The sequence below is a fragment of the Carcharodon carcharias genome, chromosome 9 (genome assembly GCF_017639515.1).
Source record: "Carcharodon carcharias isolate sCarCar2 chromosome 9, sCarCar2.pri, whole genome shotgun sequence".
Classification (NCBI taxonomy): Eukaryota; Metazoa; Chordata; class Chondrichthyes; order Lamniformes; family Lamnidae; genus Carcharodon; species Carcharodon carcharias.
In genome coordinates this window covers 51,708,134-51,727,827 of record NC_054475.1, presented here as the reverse complement: position 1 = coordinate 51,727,827, position 19,694 = coordinate 51,708,134, and the positions used below count along the sequence as shown (strand labels likewise).

The window sequence follows — 19,694 nt, the reverse complement described above, 5'->3', positions numbered from 1 at the left end:
CTTGGCATTGTTTTAGACGGTTGTGGGTTTGAGTCCCACACCCCTGACTTGAGTAAATAATACTAATAAAAAGACTTGCATTTATATAGCACCTTTCACAGCCGCTGGGCATGCCAAAGCACTTAACAGCCATTAATTATTTCTGAAGTGCAGTCACTGTCACAAAAAAGAAAATATAGCTGTCAATTTGAGCACAGCAAACTCCTGCAAACAGAAATGGTGATGAGTAGATACACTGTTTTGTGATGTTGGTTGAGGGATAAGTATTGTCCACGCCACTAAGGATATTTCACATCTATCTGAGAAGGCTGTCAGGGCCTCAGTTTAACTCTCATCTGAAAGGCAGCACCTCTAACAATGCAGCACTTTCTCAGTATGGCGCTGGAATGTCAGCCTAGATTGTTGTGCTGAAGTCCCAGAGTGGGATTTGCACCCACAACTTTCTGATTCAGAGGTGAGAGTGCTACTCTAATCTAAAATGTCACATCAGTGCAGCAGTCAGGGAGCATTACACTAATCAGAGGTGCCATCTTTTGGATGAGACTTAGGCCTCATCTACCCTCTCAGGTGAACGTGAAAGAATCAATGGCACTATTCTGAAGAAACCAACGTCGTTAAAGCAGGTTCCTTTATACTGTTTGTGGGACTGTTCTGCGCACAGATGTGTCCCGCATTACAACAGTGACAACCCTTCAAAAGTACTTAATTGGTTGTAAAGCACCTCTGAACTTCCTGAGGTAATAAAATGCACTACATAAATGCAAGTTCTTTATTTCTTCAGACCATCCCCCACCCTCCAACTCAAGAGCACATTGCTCCAGTTACTTCACTTCTGGAGTTGGATCTACCTGCAGCTTAGACTTAGAGCATAGCAATCTCTATATACCTTTGCAAATACTATCCTCCTCACAACTTGCTTTCTTACCTTTGTAGTGCCAGCAAATTTGGCTACAACTCAATTGGTCCCTTCATCTAAGTCATTAAGATTAAAATAGTTGAAGCCCCAACACCGATCCCTCTGGCATTCCACTAATTACAGTTTACCAACCTGAAAGTGACCCATTTTTCCAACTTCCTGTTTTCCAACGGTAAGTCAATCCTCTATCAATGCTAATATATTAACACCACGAGCTCTTGTGTAGTAAACTTTTACTTGGCACCTTATTGAATGCCTTTTAGAAATACAAATACACTGTGTCTACTGGTTCTCCTTTAACCACCCTGCTTGTTACAGCCTCAAGTAGTGCTAATAAATTTTCCTTTCATAATAAAATCATGTTAACACAGCTTGATTGTATGATTTTCTAAATGTCCTGCTACTACTTCCTTAATAATGGATTCTATCATATTCCAGTGACTGATGTTAGGCTAATTGGCCTACAAGTTCCCCTTATGTCTCACTACTTTCTTGAAAAGGGAATTACATTTTCCATTTCCCAATCTGCTGGGAGCTTTGCAGAATCTAGATAATTTTGGAAGATTACAATGAATGCATTCTGCATCTCTGCAACTGCTTTTTTTTAGACCCAAGGATGCAGGTCATCAGGTCTGGGGGACTTGGCAGCCTGTAGTCCCATAAATTTGCCTAGTACTTTTCCCCTTGATAATGATTGTTTTAAGTTCCTCCCTCCCTTTTGCCCTTGAATTGCTACTATTATTGGCATACTTTTTGTGTCTTTTAGTATGGGAACAGATACAAAATATCAATTCAAACTTTGTCATTTTCTTCATTTGGGTACAAAGAAAAGGATTTAGGTAGTATGCAGCTACCTTGAGAATTGAAGATACTTTTCACCATTATAATCAGGAAATCTCAGTTTTGCTACTGAATTTCAATCCTCTGTGACCTATCTTCCCTTAAGCCCTCCTCTAAGTCCTCCCTTGATAGCCAGTTTCATCTTTGTAAAGTGCTCCGGGGACATTTGGAATGTTAAATTTGTTATATACATGCAAGTTGTTGTTACTTTGAATAGTATTTCTGAATTATCACAAGTCCCAAGTTAGTTTGCAGACTTTTCTTGCAACTACAGGAGTCAGAGTGATAAAGCAATTCTTGAACTTAGTTTTTGACACTCATAATTGTTATATTATGACTTGTTATATATAACACACTTTATGATCAAAATTCAAGTTTTCTCATTGTGAAGCATGGAGAAACAAAACCTTCCTGTTATTTACATCTGTGTAAACAAGAACAATGCACTAAACCTCTGAGAATACATAAACATTAGTGCCAAAGAAACAGATATTAGCTCGTAAGCCTCTGAAAGACAAAATAATAGGCCATTTTTCTGATCCAGCATCTTCCTTAAAACTCATTAAAATATTATATTTGAATAGTGATAAAATCTGTCCAAAGGCACAACGAACCACACTGCATCTAGTTATTTCAGGAGCCCCCAATGCAATAAATAGGTTTTCAACATTATCATAAATAAAGCAAACTACTGCAGTTGCTGGAAATCTGAAATGAGAACAGAACGTGCTGGGAAAAAAAAAACTCAGCAGGTTTGGCAGCATCTGTGGAGAGTTAACATTAACTCTATTTCTCTCTCCACAGATGCTGCCAAACCTGCTGAGTTTTTCCAGCACTTCCTGCTCAACATAATCACATGGCTTTGTTCATGTAATTGAATCTAAACCCAAGAGGAAAACATTCATTGCTGACAGAAGTCAGTTTATTAATTTTATTTGTAATCTAAACATCTGCAGGAGCATTTAAAGGTTCCTGTTAAAAAATATCCCCAAATGGTCTGCAGCTTCTCAGCAACTAGTAGCCCAGCCAGCTCATCCCAACTTTATAGCATTTTCTGCTTCTGCATTACAGTCCATTCCAACTTCTGCTTGTTGCAATGTATAAAACTAAGTATATTATCGGAGTATTCTAGAGATAAAGTGTCCTAATAACTACCTTTCACTTTAGTTTAAGGACCCAGATGCCTAATTTGCCACCTGAGGGAAGTCTGAAGACTCAGTGATAGATTCACATTATACCAACCACCCCCCTGCCCGCCATTTGCAGCCGCAGGGAGCCGCACGTCGGCGACTCACGCAACCAATAGGAACGCACCACTGGCGTGCCGTGCGTCCTGACGTCCTGACTCCACCCGCGCGGCGAGGACCTGAGCGGCCAATCGAAAATGGGTTTGCATCCGGCGGTAGGAGACGGGCGAGGTCGGCCAATAGGCGCCGCTGTTTAACGCGGCGGTCGGTGTCGGCGAAGCTCGAGAGGGTTTTGAACGTGAGCGTGCGCGGAGCGAGCGCGAGAGAGAAAAGAAAAGATGGCGGAAAACAAAGGTGGAAATAATATCGAGGCGAATGGCGTCAGCGAGGAGAAGAGCGGCCTGGCCGACAAGGATGAAGAGAGTCAGGATAAACTGGAGCCGGAGCTGAACGCGGCGACGCCGGCGGTGGCAGGATCATCATCAGCATCTTCATCATCATCATCAACAACACCACCGGCGGCGGCACCGATACCAACGGCCGCGGCGGCGGCGGCGGCGGCCGAGGGACCGGGTCCGAGCCCAGGCCTAAGCCCGGGAGCGGGCCCCGGTCCAAGCCCAGGGCCGAGTCCGGGCCCAGGCCCGAGTCCGGCGTCAGGACCCAGCCCGGGAGTGGGCCCGGACAAAGCGGCGGCGATGGCGGCTGCCCCTGCTGCGGCTCCGGCTGCGGCTCCCGCCGAGGTGAACCTGAACCTGCTGGACGAGTGCGCCGTGTGCCGCGATACGCTGCAAGGGAAGGAGCCCAAGTTGCTGCCCTGCCTCCACTCGTTCTGCAAGCGCTGCCTGCCGGAGCCCGAGCGGCAGCTGAGCATCCCCCTACCCGCCGGGGGCAACAACGCCGCAGGAAATAACGGGGATTCGCCAACCATCCAGCAGGGTAAGTACCGCCTCGCAGTCTGGGGGTGGGTGGGGGGATCCACCCCGGCCACTGCGGACTTTACTTCCAACTTCTCCAGTTTAATGCCTTCCCTTATCGACATGATCAGACCATCATGATCAGATTGTTTGAAGTTATTACATAACAAACTCCTGATTGTGTGGTAAATACGTTGTCCAATCTCCAACTTAATGTAATCATATAAGACTTACAAAGGGCTGTAACGGAACCTTAGTTTTTCTCATGTTGTGCTGAGCGGTGTCTCTTAGGTTGAAAGGGTTTCAGGTAAATTCCAAAAATAAGGCCTTAACAGTTCAAATCTGTCTTACATCTGAAGCTTTCGCTTTTCTTTAAAGCGATGATGGCGACTCTTTATAGATTATTTGTCTGCATTTTGCAATGGTCAGGAGTTCACCTTGTAAATACTATAGACCCGTTTTATGTGGGAAAGGATCAAGACTCAAAATTCTAAAGCATTGCAGGTGTCAGGGCAGATTTTTCCTAAGCTTGATATGCGTTTGTGCAGCATTCGTAATTTAGGGTATTTTTCTTGGTCGTTTCGTACTAATACCCAAAAAGTAGACCTTGTCCCTTATAATTCGAGCTGTATTTTTTAATTTTGTTGAACAGAACAGCGAACGATTGTTACACTTGATTATACTTGAATTTATGCCACACAATCAATGTTTTTGAAGTGGTAGAATATCAAATAGGCCAAAATAATATTTATGACCAAATCAGTTTCCATATGCTTGATTTTCCCCCAATGAACACACCTTTTCAATGTAGTTGAGCCAAGCCTTATAAGGTGACTGATCACCAACCTATTTAGGAAGTTCACTGGAGGTATTGAGGATATCTTTTGAAAGTAAGTCTTGAGGTATTCTTTCTTTGTAACTTGAATCATAGTATGTATCAGCAAGCCTGATCTTAGGTCTATCCTAACTCGATCTTTCAATTTAAAATGAACTCCATTGCAAGGTTTGGTCCTGATCCATGTAATTCCAGAAGAATACCCACCACCACCTTAGAGTAGCGAGGGATGGGCCAAATCTGTGGCCTCTGTAGCATCTCCCATGATCCAACAGAAAACTTTGAAAGATCCTGTTCAGGATTTTTCAAAGTTATTAATATTTACTTTTTGAGCATCTCTTATGTTAATCCCCCATCCCAAGTCCCTTGGCCTCTCTACTCCTCTTATAACGCACTCCATAAAAACTATCTCTGACCAAGTTTTTGGTCATCTGCTCAAATCTGGCTCCTTCTGTGGCTCAGTCTCCTGTTTTGTTTTATGATGCCTCTATGCAGCTGCTTGGGGCATTTTGTTGCATTTAAAGTACTATATAAATAAGTTATTACAAATATGCCAGTAGTTGAGTTACCACATCAGTCCTCATGGCAGAAGCAGGTTTGGAAACCTTTGACAATCTCAATTAGGTAATTGAGTAATGGAAGATAGGGCGCAGCTGTAAGCTTTGCATGACAGAATACATTTTTTTAATGCTGATTAAATCCCTGTGGTTTTGCTGATTGAAAAGACAAACAAATTAATTAGTTCATTTTATGACTATGAACTCCATTCCAATTATGGTGGTGGAGTTGGGTGAAGTTATCTAATAATTGCTCAGTTTAGCTTTATCTTTGGTACTGAAAGCCCTCTTTCTCTCATTCTCTCCCCCCCCCCCCCCCCCCCCCCCCCCAAGGAAAGAATCGCTCAAGTACATTAACTTGAATTAATGGCCCAGACCTTCCAATAAATTAGTGATGAACTTTGAGACATTCCCTGCTGTTGAGCTTTGGGACCCAGAGGAAGTCCTAATGTGCACACACGCATGGTACTTGGGTGCGAAAATAAACTTCCAATGGGCTGAGGCAAGCTGCCCATAATCTTCTGTGGATGCCTCCAACATTGACCCAACCACCTCCCCTGCCCTGCCCCACTATAGACTTGGACTAGATGCCCTGGACCTGCCAAGAATTCTACTCCAGAACAATCACATTGTTAGTCACAGGTGCCAGTGATCAAAAGCAAAAGCTGTATTGGGAAGGCTACTCAATGTGTTTAACAGTAAACTTGCTGAACAATTAACACCCTGCTCCTTCACATTCCACCCTATCCTTAGCACCTCACTTGTAAACTGCCCTTGTCCACTGTTAATCCATCCTGTAATAAAAATCAATGCTTTCAGACCTGTAATTCCTTTGGGGACACTTGTAATCCATTGGGTAAACACATTTTTAAAAAATCAATGCACTCAGATCTAATGCATTTTACCATTTATTTCATTTGAAGTACTTCAAGTCATGTCAAGAATTCTCCACATTTACTTATGTAAAAGTAAAGCTTATACAACCTCATCAAGCAATTAAAATTTGAAAGATTAAAAATGGTTAAATGCTTAACTTTACAAAAAAATTCACCATAACACTGCAAGTCTGCTGAGCCATCTAGGGCATTCCTTCGACTGCTGACATCAGAGGGAGCGTGGCTTTATTGTTTCTGTGCTTTACCTTGACACCTCATAGTTCCCTTTGGTTGTGTCCCTCAGCTGGTAGGGGAAATCCCTAAAGCTTCCACGCAAAATAGTAAATGCCAAAGCCTCACTGCTGACCAGAAGATCTGGGCCAATATTTTTTCAGCAACTGCTCTGTTCAACAGATGTTGGGTATTTGAAGTAATGAAGTGTGCTGAATTGGTAGTAAATTTTTGGTGGCAAAAACTCAGGAATGCTGTAGCCCCTGCTTGCTACAACAGCTGAGTTTGATAACTGCTACAAAGCAATCTTTATGAACATAATTGATTTAAAAGTAAGAAATGGCAAATGTAATGTTTTAATTTAGAAAAGCACAATATTGATTGCTATCAAGTTTTGTGGTTGTGAAAAAGTCCATTACTGACTGTGGAAATAGTCATTAATAATTCACTTCTGACCTTGGATACCACAGAAATGGTCACATGGTTAGGGATCAGTTGGACAGGAGATTTAAGTCATATGGTAAGCCTGGACCTATTGAATTTGACAGGCATGGTCAGACTTTTTATAACTTAAGGTTGCAGTTGGTTGATCAAACAAAACCAGAAGGGACCATATCCAGGCATGCAATGCTTAACTGTGTTTAAACTGACAACGTCCTGTATCAAAATTCATGCATAGTTATTTCAAGTTCTGTCAGCATATGTGCCTCCATTTATATGTTTTGTTTTCTGTTTTCCCTCTTGCCTGAGCGGGTTTCTCTGCACCTATTGCTTCCCTCACTGGGGGATGGGGAAGTCACCGTTTTGTACTTTGCCTCATTGGATGTCTTTTCGTTCAGTTCCTAGTGCCCTTGCCACTGAGTTAGAAAGTTGTAGGTACGACTCTTAATCCTGAACTTGAACACTTTGCCCACTCTGACACTTTGTAGGATTGATGGGGTGTGATTATTGTTGATTGTTTTTCACATCAGATATTAAACCAAACCTCTGGCAGGTGAGTAGGGTCCAGTGCTACGATTCAAAAAGGAACAGGGAGTTCTTCCAGTATCCAGGTTAACACTTCATCAACCAATACTGCCAAATTTAATCTGAGTAACTGATCGTCTTATTGTGGATTTTTGCTGTGTGCAGAATGCCAGCTGAGTTTGTTTATGTAACTCCATTCACTGCACTTCTTTATATGTGCGCTTCCCAAGAGGGTATGGCATACGTTTGGTCATTGCCCCTTAAACTTGAGGCACTAAGGCCAATTGTGCTGTCCCAAAACCCCACAGCTAAGATTAAAGAAGAAAGATGTACCTGAGGTCAGGTTTGTGATGAGATTGTATGTCACCAGTATGAAGCAATGCTTTTCTCACTAACTATCTTTGAGCTTTGGGCTGTGTCTGTTTTTCTCCAGGATGGAAGGGAAAATGGAGGCTCAAATTCCAATCCCATCATGGTCCTCTAGCATGGCAATTTTATTGATATGACTTCAATATTTCAGCAAGTAATTGCTTTCTGTGGTTTATACCACTGTCAATTAACTTACTTTAAAGGTAATGTAACCTTTTTTATCCTTTCACAGGATATGGGTGAAGCTGGCTAGGTCAGCATTTATTCCCCATCCTTAATTGCACTTGAGGTGTTGATGAACCACCACAGTCCACGTATTGCAGAGTATCTGTATGTTTAAAATAGCAATTGACGTATGAGTAGAGGTTGCCAGGGCAACCATGTCAAGGTGGTGACGGAGGGGTGGAGAGAGAAGTAGTGGTGAATTACAGCTTTGTCATGATAGCTCCTACTTTTCCAAAAAATTGGGAGAAGATTGCTTGAAATATTTTTGTTGTTAACTCGAAAATGGCAAATGAATGCAGGGTGTAGTCATGGTTTATCTTTAAACTTTGGAATTCTTGATGTGGAAGTGGAGAAGAAAACTTGAACCATACTCATATTTCCCAATACACGTATAGGTACCCTTGCTTTAATAAGAGAGGGTTCGTGCTGATGTTTTCCCAAGTGTGAGTGAATTTATTTTTGTAGGAGACAAGTGTGGAAAAGAATCATTTAATCTTGCAATGTGTAACTGGAGTATAAACCTGTGACTGCACTGCCACAGTGAATGATCGAATGAGTCTGTAAGGGAAGCAGTTGCTGTAACCATCTAGAATAATGATTTGGCTGGGCAATGTTCATGGACAACTAACTGGCATAGATTTATTGGATTTCATTGTGCTGTTTAGCTCTGGTGGCTATTTATTAGCCCATTGATCACAGTGGTAACGTTGGAAAGGATGTTATTCTTTGAACAAATCTCATGTTAGAATGCCTGTGAAAGTATTCCCTAAGTACCTGTTAACTAAACAAGGGTTTATGTAAATAAACAATGCTGTGTATGTTTATATACTGACAAGTTTGTTTTCTAAGTATGGATCTTTCAGTTCCATTTGTAGTGGCCACCTTATTTAGAAAAATATGATCATGCTTTGAGCTGCACTGATAGGATTTACTGAAAGGTTGCCGTTGGCTTGAAAATGTAAGAGATGCTAATACCAGTCGTGTTTTCAGTGGAGTGTTTTGGTGGTACTTATGAAAAAGGCAGTGGTTTTGACTGTGGCTTAACAGAAGTGCTGTAAGCCTTTTAAGTTCCATTTAAATGTGTATCCTGTTTTGGTTCTGAATTCCAACACCTTTTGTAACAATAATGCTCCTAATCTCTAAATTGGTAAAATAGTTTGTATTGTTGAGATGAGTTTACAGTTTACTGTACCAAGAGTGGTAGAGATCAGTATCATCTACAGTCTATTGAGGCAATGCAGTTCAAAGGCTGTAAATAATTCATCAGAATGTAATGAGGATACAGCAAGTGAGGGTGGTGCTGAATGCACTTCACAGGGCACGAAATATATAGTGCATGAGCAGAGCAGAGTGCTGTTCCATAAGACATTTTGTGAGGCAAAAATAATTAAAACTGTAGCTCGCTGGGCTATTTTGAATTGAAATTTTTGCTATGATTACAAGATTTCTTTTGAAAATGCTCAGGGAGCTGTGTAGCATAAGTTTCAAAATAAGCCTAATAAACTATTTTATAGCCAGTAAATGTCTTTTTATAAGAGACACATTACTTGTACTCTAGTTCTGTAAATAATTGGATGTAATTTTTGCCAGCAGTAATATTAAACTTGGAAAAACTCTGCAGGTCCGGCAGCATCGGCGGAGAAGAAAAGAGTTGACGTTTCGAGTCCTCATGACCCTTCGACAGAACTAGTTCTGTCGAAGGGTCATGAGGACTCGAAACGTCAACTCTTTTCTTCTCCGCCGATGCTGCCGGACCTGCAGAGTTTTTCCAGGTAATTCTGTTTTTGTTTTTGTTTTGGATTTCCAGCATCGCAGTTTTTTTGTTTTTATCGTAATATTAAACTTGTATGGCCATGGAGCTCTCAATGGCCTGACAGAGGCTCTAATGGCACCTATGAGTCATTCAAGCAGGGTGTTGCACTTTCTTGCAGTGTCACTCTGAAGATGGAATTCCCTTGTGCACTGAGCAAGCAATGTTTAACCTTGTCAAAGAAAATCCTCCTGTACGTAATGCTTAAAATATAGAATGACCTTCAGCTTTCAATGTTTTGTAAAATGGTGAAGCTTGTAGAACAAACAGAAAATATGACTGGGCATAACGTCAGGTATCTGTACATTGTTTATCAGATCGTTGAAGTGTTTTCCCATCCAGCACTTGCATGGATGGCCTCCTTCTGTTTTGATTAATTTTGACTATTTCACACCAAAGCTCCCTTTAGTCTTGCACCATAATGATATCTTGGAAGGCAAAGCTTTGTGGATAATCAAATTCTATAAAATGTATTTTAAAATGTTATTGCAATGAGTACTTTGTGTGCTAGGGGAATGGCTACATTTTTTACTGCATTCTCTGCTCATGCCTCTTCTTCTTCTTCCCCCCCCCCCCTTCCAGATACTCTGCTTTATCAAATCTCTATCTCAGTCCATCAGTATTGCTACTCGCCTGCTGCCTTCCTCCCCCACCGCCCCCCAAACTTGATTCTTCCTTGCATTATCATATAGCTTCCCTCCGTATTTCACATCCTCCGAAGGGCCCTTTTGAGGCACTGGCTGCTGCTTCCTTACAAGTTGCAAACCCAGCAGTCTCTTCCCCTCCACCCAATACTTGCTGACTTTTCTGTTCAGCCTGATTGAATGGGACTAGTCTTGCCAATCTACTCCCTGACCAGTCTTGACCCTGTGGGCTCATCAGATCAGCTATCACACCCACTTTGCATATTCCCCCAACATTCCACTTATGAACATGGCCTGTGCCAACTGTGATGTTGATGCATTGATTCACAAACTCATGACCTTAATGGAAGCCTGATTGGTAAAAATGCCATTCTTTTAAATGATGCCTCCTTGCCTAGTTATACCTTCCACCACTTGGCTTACACAGAGCCTCGTGGTGACTGTGTGGGGCTCTTATCACCTTGGTCTGTTCCCTTACTCCTCTGGCACATTCTTCTCCCTTTGAACATTTCACCTTGTTTCACTGCTTTCCTTCTTGATTTAACATCTTTTTTTCTCTACAACCCTCAAATGCCAGAGAAATTTTCTCATTGTGATAGCTTCACTTTCTTCCCTCAGCCTCAGCACTGAGCTGCTACTTATGCTCAGTGATGTCAATCTCAATTCATCATGTTTTCTCACTTGAGTTGACTCTCTTCCTGGCCTTCCTTAAACTTTTCCTCCTTATAAACTTCCAACCTATATTCATTGGGCACCCATTGATTGTGCCATCTTATGTGGCTTTCCTATTCCGATCATGCCCTCCTCCCCGTTAAATTCATTATCATCCCCGTGGAGATCAGTAACTTTGAAAAACAAATTCAGACTTGAAGTTAACAGCTGAAAGGATGACAGCAAGATTTCGTGTTTTAAGAACAGGGTAAAATGTAATTTTCCAAAATTCACTAGATTTAGGGAAGGCTCCATTAGATTGGAAAATAGCTAATGTAACTCCCTTCAAAAAGGGAAGGAGACAAAGCAGGAAACTGCAGGCCTGTTCACTTAACATTTTCCCTATGACAGATGTTAGAAGCTATTATTAAAGATGTTATAACAGGACACTTCTATAAATTCAAGGTAATCATGCACAGTCAACATGGTTTTGTGTAAGCGAAACCATGTTTAACCCATTTATTGGAGTTCATTGAAGGAGCAATATGTGCTGTGGATAAAGGGGATCCGGTGGATATAGACTCATAGACGTTTAAAGCACAGGAGGCAATTCGGCCCATCGTGTCTGTGCCGGTCAACAAAGATCTGACTATACTAGTCCCATTTTCCAGCGCTTGACACATAGCCCTGGAGGCTATGGCAACACAAGTGAAGATCTAAATAATACTTAAATATTATGAGAGTTTCTGATTCAATCAACCTTTTAGGCAGTGTCCCAGACTCCCACTACCCTCTGGATGAAAAAAATTTCTCCTCAACTCCCCTCTTAGCCTTCTACCTCTTACCTTAAATCTATGTCCACTGGTTATTGACTCCACTACTAATGGAAAAAGTGCCTTCCTATCTATGTCCCTCATAATCTTATACACCTCTATCAGGCCCCCTCTTAACCTTCGTTGCTCCAAGGAAAGCAACCCCAGCCTATGCAGTCTTTCCTCATAGCTCAGACCCTCCAGCCCAGGGAGTATCCTGGTAAATTTCCTCTGCACCTTCTCCAGTGCAATCACACCTTTCCTATAATGTGAGGACCAGAACTGCATAAAGTGCTCCTGTTGTGGCCTAACTAGCGTTTTATACAGTTCGAGCATAACCTCACTGCCCTTGTATTCTATGCCTCGGCTAATAAAGGCAAAAATCCCATATGTCTTCTTAACCACCTTATCTACCTGCCTTGCTACCTTCAGGGATCTGTGAATATGCACACCAAGGTCCTTCTGACCTTCAGTACTACCTGGGTCCTACCATTCATAATGTAATCCCTTTCCTTGTTAGCGACCCCCCCCCCCCCCCCCCACACCCCCAAAAGTGTATTACCTTATGCTTTTCTGGGTTGAATTCCATTTGCCACCGCTTTGCCCACATGACCAGTCCAGTTTATGGCTATCCTCCTCACTATTTACCACCCGACCAATTTTCTTGTCTTCCGTGAACTTCTTGATCATGCTCCCTACATTTAATGACACAAAGATAGGAAGGAAAGTAAGTTGTGAAGAGGACATAAGGAGGTTACAAGGGGGCATAGGTGAGGTGAGTGGGCAAAGACCTGGCAAATGGAGTATAATGTGGGAAGATGTGAGGTTGTCTATTTTGGCAGGGTGAATAAAAAAAGCATATTATCTGAATGGTGAGAGATTGCAGAGCTGTGAGATGCAGAGGGATCTGGGTGCCCTAGTGCATGAATCGCAAAAGGCTAGTATGCAGGTGCAACAAGTAGTTAGCAAAGCTATTAGAATGTTATCATTTATTTCCAGGGGAATTGAATGCAAGAGCAGGGAGGTTATGCTTCAGTCATACAGGGCATTACTGAGACCACATCTGGAGTACGTTAAGGGTGCTATTTAAATATAAGTTCATTTGTCTCGGTAAATGGATATAAATTTTTTTCTCTCTCTGTGGTGAATCAGTGTTGTCCTGAGACTAGATCCATAGTTGGTGCAGAATGCATTTGGAGAAGTGATCAATAGCTGACTGCACATGAGGATTATGTTAACACTGATAAAATAGTAAAAGAATTTTTGTGCATCTATATAATTCCTTCATGTTTAAAACACATGCTTAACGCTTCACACTAGCGACCCAAGTGCTGTGATGGAATTAGTGACGAACGTTCTGATGTTTGCTGTTGTGTCAAACCCAGAGGAAGTCCGACCTGTGTTTGTATGTGGTACTCACCTATAAATTTCAAACTTCTTATGGGCAGAGAAATACTACCCAGAATCCTGCATGGATGCTGAACTTGCCTGGAAACTTACTCCGGGATAGTCTCACCTGTTAATCATAGGTGTAGGACCTGGGTTGGAAGTGATGAACAGCAGAAGCTGTTTGTGAATGCCTTTAAGTGTATTTGAAGGTCAAGTTGCAGAACAATTAGCACCCTGCGCACCTACCCCAAACAGCCCCCCCACCTACACCCAACTCCACTTGTAAACAATCTTGTCCACTGCTCATCCCTTCTGTAACATTAAATACATCAATGATCTCAAAGCCTGAATGCATTTGGGAACAGTTGTCCACTTCTAATCCATTGGGTAAACAAATATTAAAAAAATCAGTGCAGTCGGAGACCTAATGCATTTACCATTTATTTTGTTAAAAGTACTTTTTCAGTTCAGAGACTTTTATACATGTTCTTACATTAATTTAAAGGTTATTCAAAATCCAACAATTAAAAAGGCTTTGAAAGATTTTAAGTTTTTGAAAAAAACACTGAAGAACTTTAAATGCTCACCAAAACACTGCCAACCGGCTATGTTTTATGAGGCATTTCTTCCACTGCTGACATCAAATGGGAAATGCCTTGGTGCTCCTATAGCTTTCCACTACCCCTTGTTCCCTTCTGCTGATGGCTGGGCCTGCATCAGGGACAGGAAGTCCATAAAACTCCAGTGCAAAAAGGTATGGCAGCAGTTTTAATCGTGTTCAGTGTCGGGAAGTTTGGCCTCACCGCTGACCAGAGGATCTGGGCCATTGTGTTTTAAGTGGAGGATTTTGGTTGAGTATCATTGTCCTGGAATTAATTAAATAACTCCATTAGCCATAATTATTTTGAAGTTCTGCATTAATATTCCATTAATAGACGAGCATAGTTTTATTTCAGAATATTCGGGGTTTGCTTGATGCAGAGCAAAGACTGGAAATGTTGGGATTCAGTCGTTGTTCAGGCTCTTGTTGCAAGTGTTTGCCTATTTTATTCAGACTTGCTTTATTATTGCTTTTGGTGAGTAGCTGCTTTTACATTCTAACAGACTTTCTAAGTTTCTTGCTGCTTCTGGTTTGCAACTTGTTCTGATTGTGTCTTGAATGTTCGAAATTTCCCCATTGTAAGCTCCTTCCATTATCAGTTGGCTGATTCACAGTAATCATGCAACACATGCCAATCTTATTTCATCGTTCAGTTTGCTCGTGCAATATTTTCTCCTTGATTCATAGAATTACACAGCCTCAGACTGGGAAGGGAGGCAAGCGATAATGACTGATGCAAAAATCATCCGAAATTCCTGCTCTTAACTTCTGCCCATTCACTGACCTGAGTTGAAAGTACTAATTTTTAGGATAATCCTTGTCCTCTTAATTCAGGGCAAGTGATGGACTTGAGACTCTTGTCTAATCAATAATTATGTATCAAATCAATATAAACCCAACCTATTTCCAAGTAACAAACTCATTGGGGTTTGTGACTGCTCATCGTGATCTCAGCAACAGTATTTAGATTTCTTAGTTTCCTGGTGTGCCCTTTCTTTTATACAGCTCAGTATGGTTAGCATGCAAGTGCTGTCATGTAGGCACTTCTTTTGCACATGTGCTTTGTGGTTCCTTTCATTTATCTTTCTCTAGGCACTTTACATGGTTGAGTGGTGAGGCTGGCCTTAGGATCAGCACTTAAAATATTTCTTGAGACATTTCTCTCATTTGCTTAGTCTTGAAATATTAATCACCTTTTGCAGACATGTTGGGTTTTTCCCTCTTGGAATTTTCCATTTCCAACTTTCTACTAATGGTATTTTAAGTCCTGCATTGACTTGGTCTGGGGCTGGATTTTAACCTGTTACTACTAAATAACAGCAACAATTATAGTATGCAAAGAAGAGTATTGCCAGCATGGTTGAAAGATAGTACTTGCCCAAACAGCCATGCAACATAGTTGATTGCAAGCTATCCAGGAACTGATGTGCCATTGATCTCTACCCAAGGATCAGTCATCACCATTGCCAATGTAGAGATAAGAATAGAGGGACCTTGTTTGAGTAACCAGCAAAGCAGCCTTTTATCAATCAGCAATTTATTGGCTGCATATGATGGCACCGCTATTACTGGCGAGAATGGAGAGATCACTTCTGGGATTGATTTTACTCAAGTAATTTGCATTACACACTTCCACTCTGCATTTTGCTAGAGAAATCACCTTGCTTTAATTGGGGATGTTACTGCAGTTTTAGATTGAGTTCTGTTTATTGTACTTGGTAGAGACCCCTTTTTTAAATGACACTGTTTGCTGGTTAAATGGACCTGGCTTGCTGTAAAATAGATATCGCAAGTTCTTGCATAAATCCCACCCCACCTCCAACTCATTGGCATAGTAGTATCAATAGATACTCTGGAATTTGTTTTGCATCTTTACAGGCAGTACTGTGTCATTTTATGATGGAAGTTACTTGTCACAGTTGGGGAGTCAAATGCCCTTCACTGAGCCCCAGATCAAGGCATTGATTTTTCTTTGAGGGTAAGATGCTTGCAAAATGGAGACAAAATTTGCAAGCTTCTCAATGGGTAGCTTAGAGAGTGTGAGCAGGCTGCTGAATAGCATGTTGGAGAACAAGAGAGGGAAGGAGAAAGATTTAATTAGGTGTATAAACTATTGCCAAAAGTTTATTTTAAGCATCCTGTTATATCCATAAATGAAACTGGCAAGTTATTTTTTCTAGATCATTTACTATTTGCATACAATACTGCTTTGGATTTCAGGTTTGCAAATCTGTAGTTTGTAAAGAACATATCTTTTTATTTTTGTTGGATTGTAGATTAAAATTACAATGGCAGCAGTTTGAAGGGCATGTCTACTGGAACAGTGTGAGGGGTCTATACAATGTTACTGTCCTGGAACAGTGTGTGCCATGAAAGACAGGATGATGCTGAGGAGGAGTCTGGTCTAGTGAGGAATTGCCTGGCATCAACATTTTAATTGGCTCCTGACCAGGTGACCAGGGTTTGAGAGAGAGAGCAGTGCAGCAGAATAGCTCCCAGCTGGAAAAAAAGACCTAAAATCTCTTGCTCCTGTGTCTGTCAGATTCGAGTATTTCTACAATAATAGCTAGCTGGCTTTTTCTCCTTATATCTTTATAACCTGTTCTCTCTGAAAACCCCTGTCAAGAGGTAAAGGGGAAAATCACTTAGAGACATTAAAAGGCAAGTGCTCAACCAGTGAACTAAAGACTGAAAGTGCTGGAAGACCACTCGTGTCATCAGCAAAGAACTGAAAGGACTTTGGAAGACATCAAAATCAACCCTTCGAATCCTGGACTCCGGAATTGGTGCTATTGAAATGTATTATCTCACCCTTAATCCATGTTTTTGTGTGTTTTGTGTGTCTTGTATTTGTGTGTATAGGGATTTAAGAAGGGTCGAGGTTAGGTTATGGAGTTTGGAGTTAGAAGTTAGCAGTTCATATTTCTTTCTTTTGCCATTGGTTAAAGACAATTTGTTCAATAAACAGTTATTTACTTAAGTGTACGAACCTGGTGCTTGTATTCTGTGGACCTAAATTAAACAATTAGGTGGGTTGATCAAAGTTTTTTCACATTTTGTCACGACTTGGAGAGCATTGGGGTTTGATATTACAAAGTTCACTTGCTATCCCAAGTGAATTGTGACAAGTTGTGTTCTGAGTGAACTGCATAATATGTTAAGGAAAAGTAGGTTCCTATCCCAGATGCCTCCTTATCCATGTAACTCCATCCATTTATTTTTATCATCATATTCCCACATGCCATTTTCCTATCAGCCCACCCCTTCATGGCTGCTTCATTTATATTGGATATTACGAAACTGCTTCTCAACTTCCTCCTTGCTGCTGCTCCTGCCAGGAGATCTGCTGCCATGGTATGCCACACTCATCTGCAACTGTTCTATGATGTTGGTCATCCAACTTTGCATAGGTTGACCCCTCTTTCTGCCCTCCAGTAGAGATCTCTAACTTTTCAACTCCGATCAAATAACCAAAATACTGACATTTTCTATGTCACTTTTTAGAGTTAATTTCACTCTTGCTATTTCGAGCACTGTACCGCTTCATTTGTCTTATGCTAAAAATTCCATATACAGACCATATATCTTAGCATCCACATTTCAAAGGTCTCTATTTTCTTTCACAGATTTTCACTTTGTCCAGGTTTCTAAGATATACAGGAAAGTGGATAGAATGTAGTAGCTTATGAGTTTTTTCCTTATTACAAGCTTGAGTTTTCTTGTTGACACATCCCTCAACTTCACAATTACTGTAGCTATCTCTTCCTCCTTCTCCTCCTCTGACTTTTGCATCACATCTGCCATCTTCTATTATCATTTGTCCTAAATAAAATTATCTGCTTGTTCCAGTGTGGTACTATCCACTTCAATTTCACGCTAGTTTCTTCTAATGTATTCTTTATAGCTACCATTGTTTTTTGGTGTTCATACTCCATCCATATTATAAACTTGTTATATATTACTTCATCTACAGTATATGGTAGGGTCTCTTTATGATTCTGCAAGTAGCATTGTTATGTCATCAGTGTACCACAAATTTATGTTCTTGCCTCCAGTTTAATACTGTGAACATTTGTTCAGTGTACAGATTGAATAATTTTGGTGATGGTATGTACACAGCCTTGTCGTACTCCTCTCTTCACTTGAAACATGCCTGATTGTCCCTCTTCTGTCCAGATGCTCTCAATTTGGTCCTAGTATAGTCTCTGGATAAATCTCATCTTTACTGTCAATGTCACATTTCAGCAATGCGTCTATTAACTTTAGGTGATAAACAGAATTGATTGCTTTTTCATAGTCCACAAAGCATATGTAAATGTTCTTGTTTACTTCTAGATACTTAGCGAAGATTGTTCTTAGGTTAAATATTCCCTTTCCTGTACCTACTCCAGATTTAAATCCAGACTGCATTTCACATTTGTTTCAAATGTGTTATTCCTTTCTATTGCAAGATCAGTTTGATGAGATGATTCATTAAGCTTATAGTTCTAAAATGATTGCACTCCATTTCTTTAGCTTTCTTAGCTAACTTAAGGAATAATGAATCTTTCAAGTCACTTGGAATGCACACTTTAGTATATATTTGATCACAAATTTCTGTGATTACTTCTAATTCTATTTCTCCAAGGGCTTTTTAGATTTTCTGTTACTTCATCTATGCATGGAGCTTTTCTTGTACTCGCCAATTTCAAATCCTCCTTTACCTTTGATATAATGCTTGGTCCTTCATTTCCCTCCATGTCTTGAGAAGTCCCTTGGTATGGATCATCATATAATTCACTTATATATGCTGTCCATCTTCTTGCTTGTGCATCCCTTTCAAACAACAGTTTACCAGCTTTATATTTATGTACCCACTATCTGTTGTTATCCTTTTCCTTCTAATAATCAAAAATTTCATTTTCTGGTGCATTACTCATTTTGTGATTTATTTTCAGCTACAGTAGTTCATCACCTTATCTCATTATACAATTTCTCTTTAGTCTGCCAACATGCATCCTTTATTCTTGTTTTCAATTTTATCTTACTCGCTAGTACTTCATCATTGCTGGTATCTCATCTGTCATTCACTCCTTGTTCCTCTTTTCTTTTCTGTTTTGGTAATATTTCCTTTGCAGCATGTTGTATGCTCTCATGTTTTTCCATTTGCTTCTTTCTATTTCTTGCTCTGAGTCTTTTGTCTCAGGATTGAGGAATCAGAACATTCATACTTGTTTTACCTTGTGTGAATGCCTCTGTTTTCATCCTTTAACATGTCAAGGTTTAAATAGTCATGTCTTTTTCTCTTTTGGAATTTTCAGTTTTAGCTTAACTTTTTGCTACAAGGAGACAGTGATCTGAATTCATATCTGCATTGGGGTATGTATAAGTGTACTTTTGTATTGTTTTAAAATATTTCACCATCACATAATCTATTTGATTTCTATACATATTGCCTGGGCTTCTCCAAGTGTACAGTCACTATTTGATCATTTTCTTGACAAATTGTATCAGTCTCTCTCCTCTTTCAATCCTTGATCCAAGGCTATGTTGACTGAGATGCGTTCCAGATATTCCTTCACTGATTTTAGTGCTTAAATAATCTATTACAATTACCATATCACTTAATTCAACTTGATCATAACACTTAAGGTTATCGCCATAATATGCCTCTCTCTCCTGCTCACTGTGATCTTGTATGATAACCAGATCAAAAGATTTTTTTTATCTTAACTGTAACTCCTGAGATTGGCCAGTAACCTTGAACTGATCTCTTGTATCTAAGTGTTTACTAGGATTCCGATTCCGTTCCTATTTTTCTCACCTCCTGGGAAGCAAAGCATATGATTCTTTTCCATCTGACCAAGTTATAGCCACCCTCCTTCTGCAAGTC

At 40.5% G+C, this 19,694-nt stretch overlaps 1 protein-coding gene across 5 annotated transcripts in view; it reads left to right on the top strand.

The window, feature by feature from the left end:
- Positions 1-3,229: 3,229 nt before the first annotated feature.
- Positions 3,230-19,694, top strand: part of trim33 (tripartite motif containing 33) — a 188,618-nt gene continuing 172,153 nt past the window's right edge. For 2 of the 5 annotated variants that reach the window (XM_041195413.1, XM_041195411.1), the window contains exon 1: positions 3,234-3,879. In XM_041195413.1, coding sequence (XP_041051347.1) covers positions 3,282-3,879 — 598 coding nt within the window. In that variant the 5' untranslated portion in view covers positions 3,234-3,281. Of the gene's footprint in view, positions 3,880-19,694 lie in introns of all 5 variants that reach the window. The other 3 variants (XM_041195414.1, XM_041195410.1, XM_041195412.1) reach the window with 3 other exon arrangements.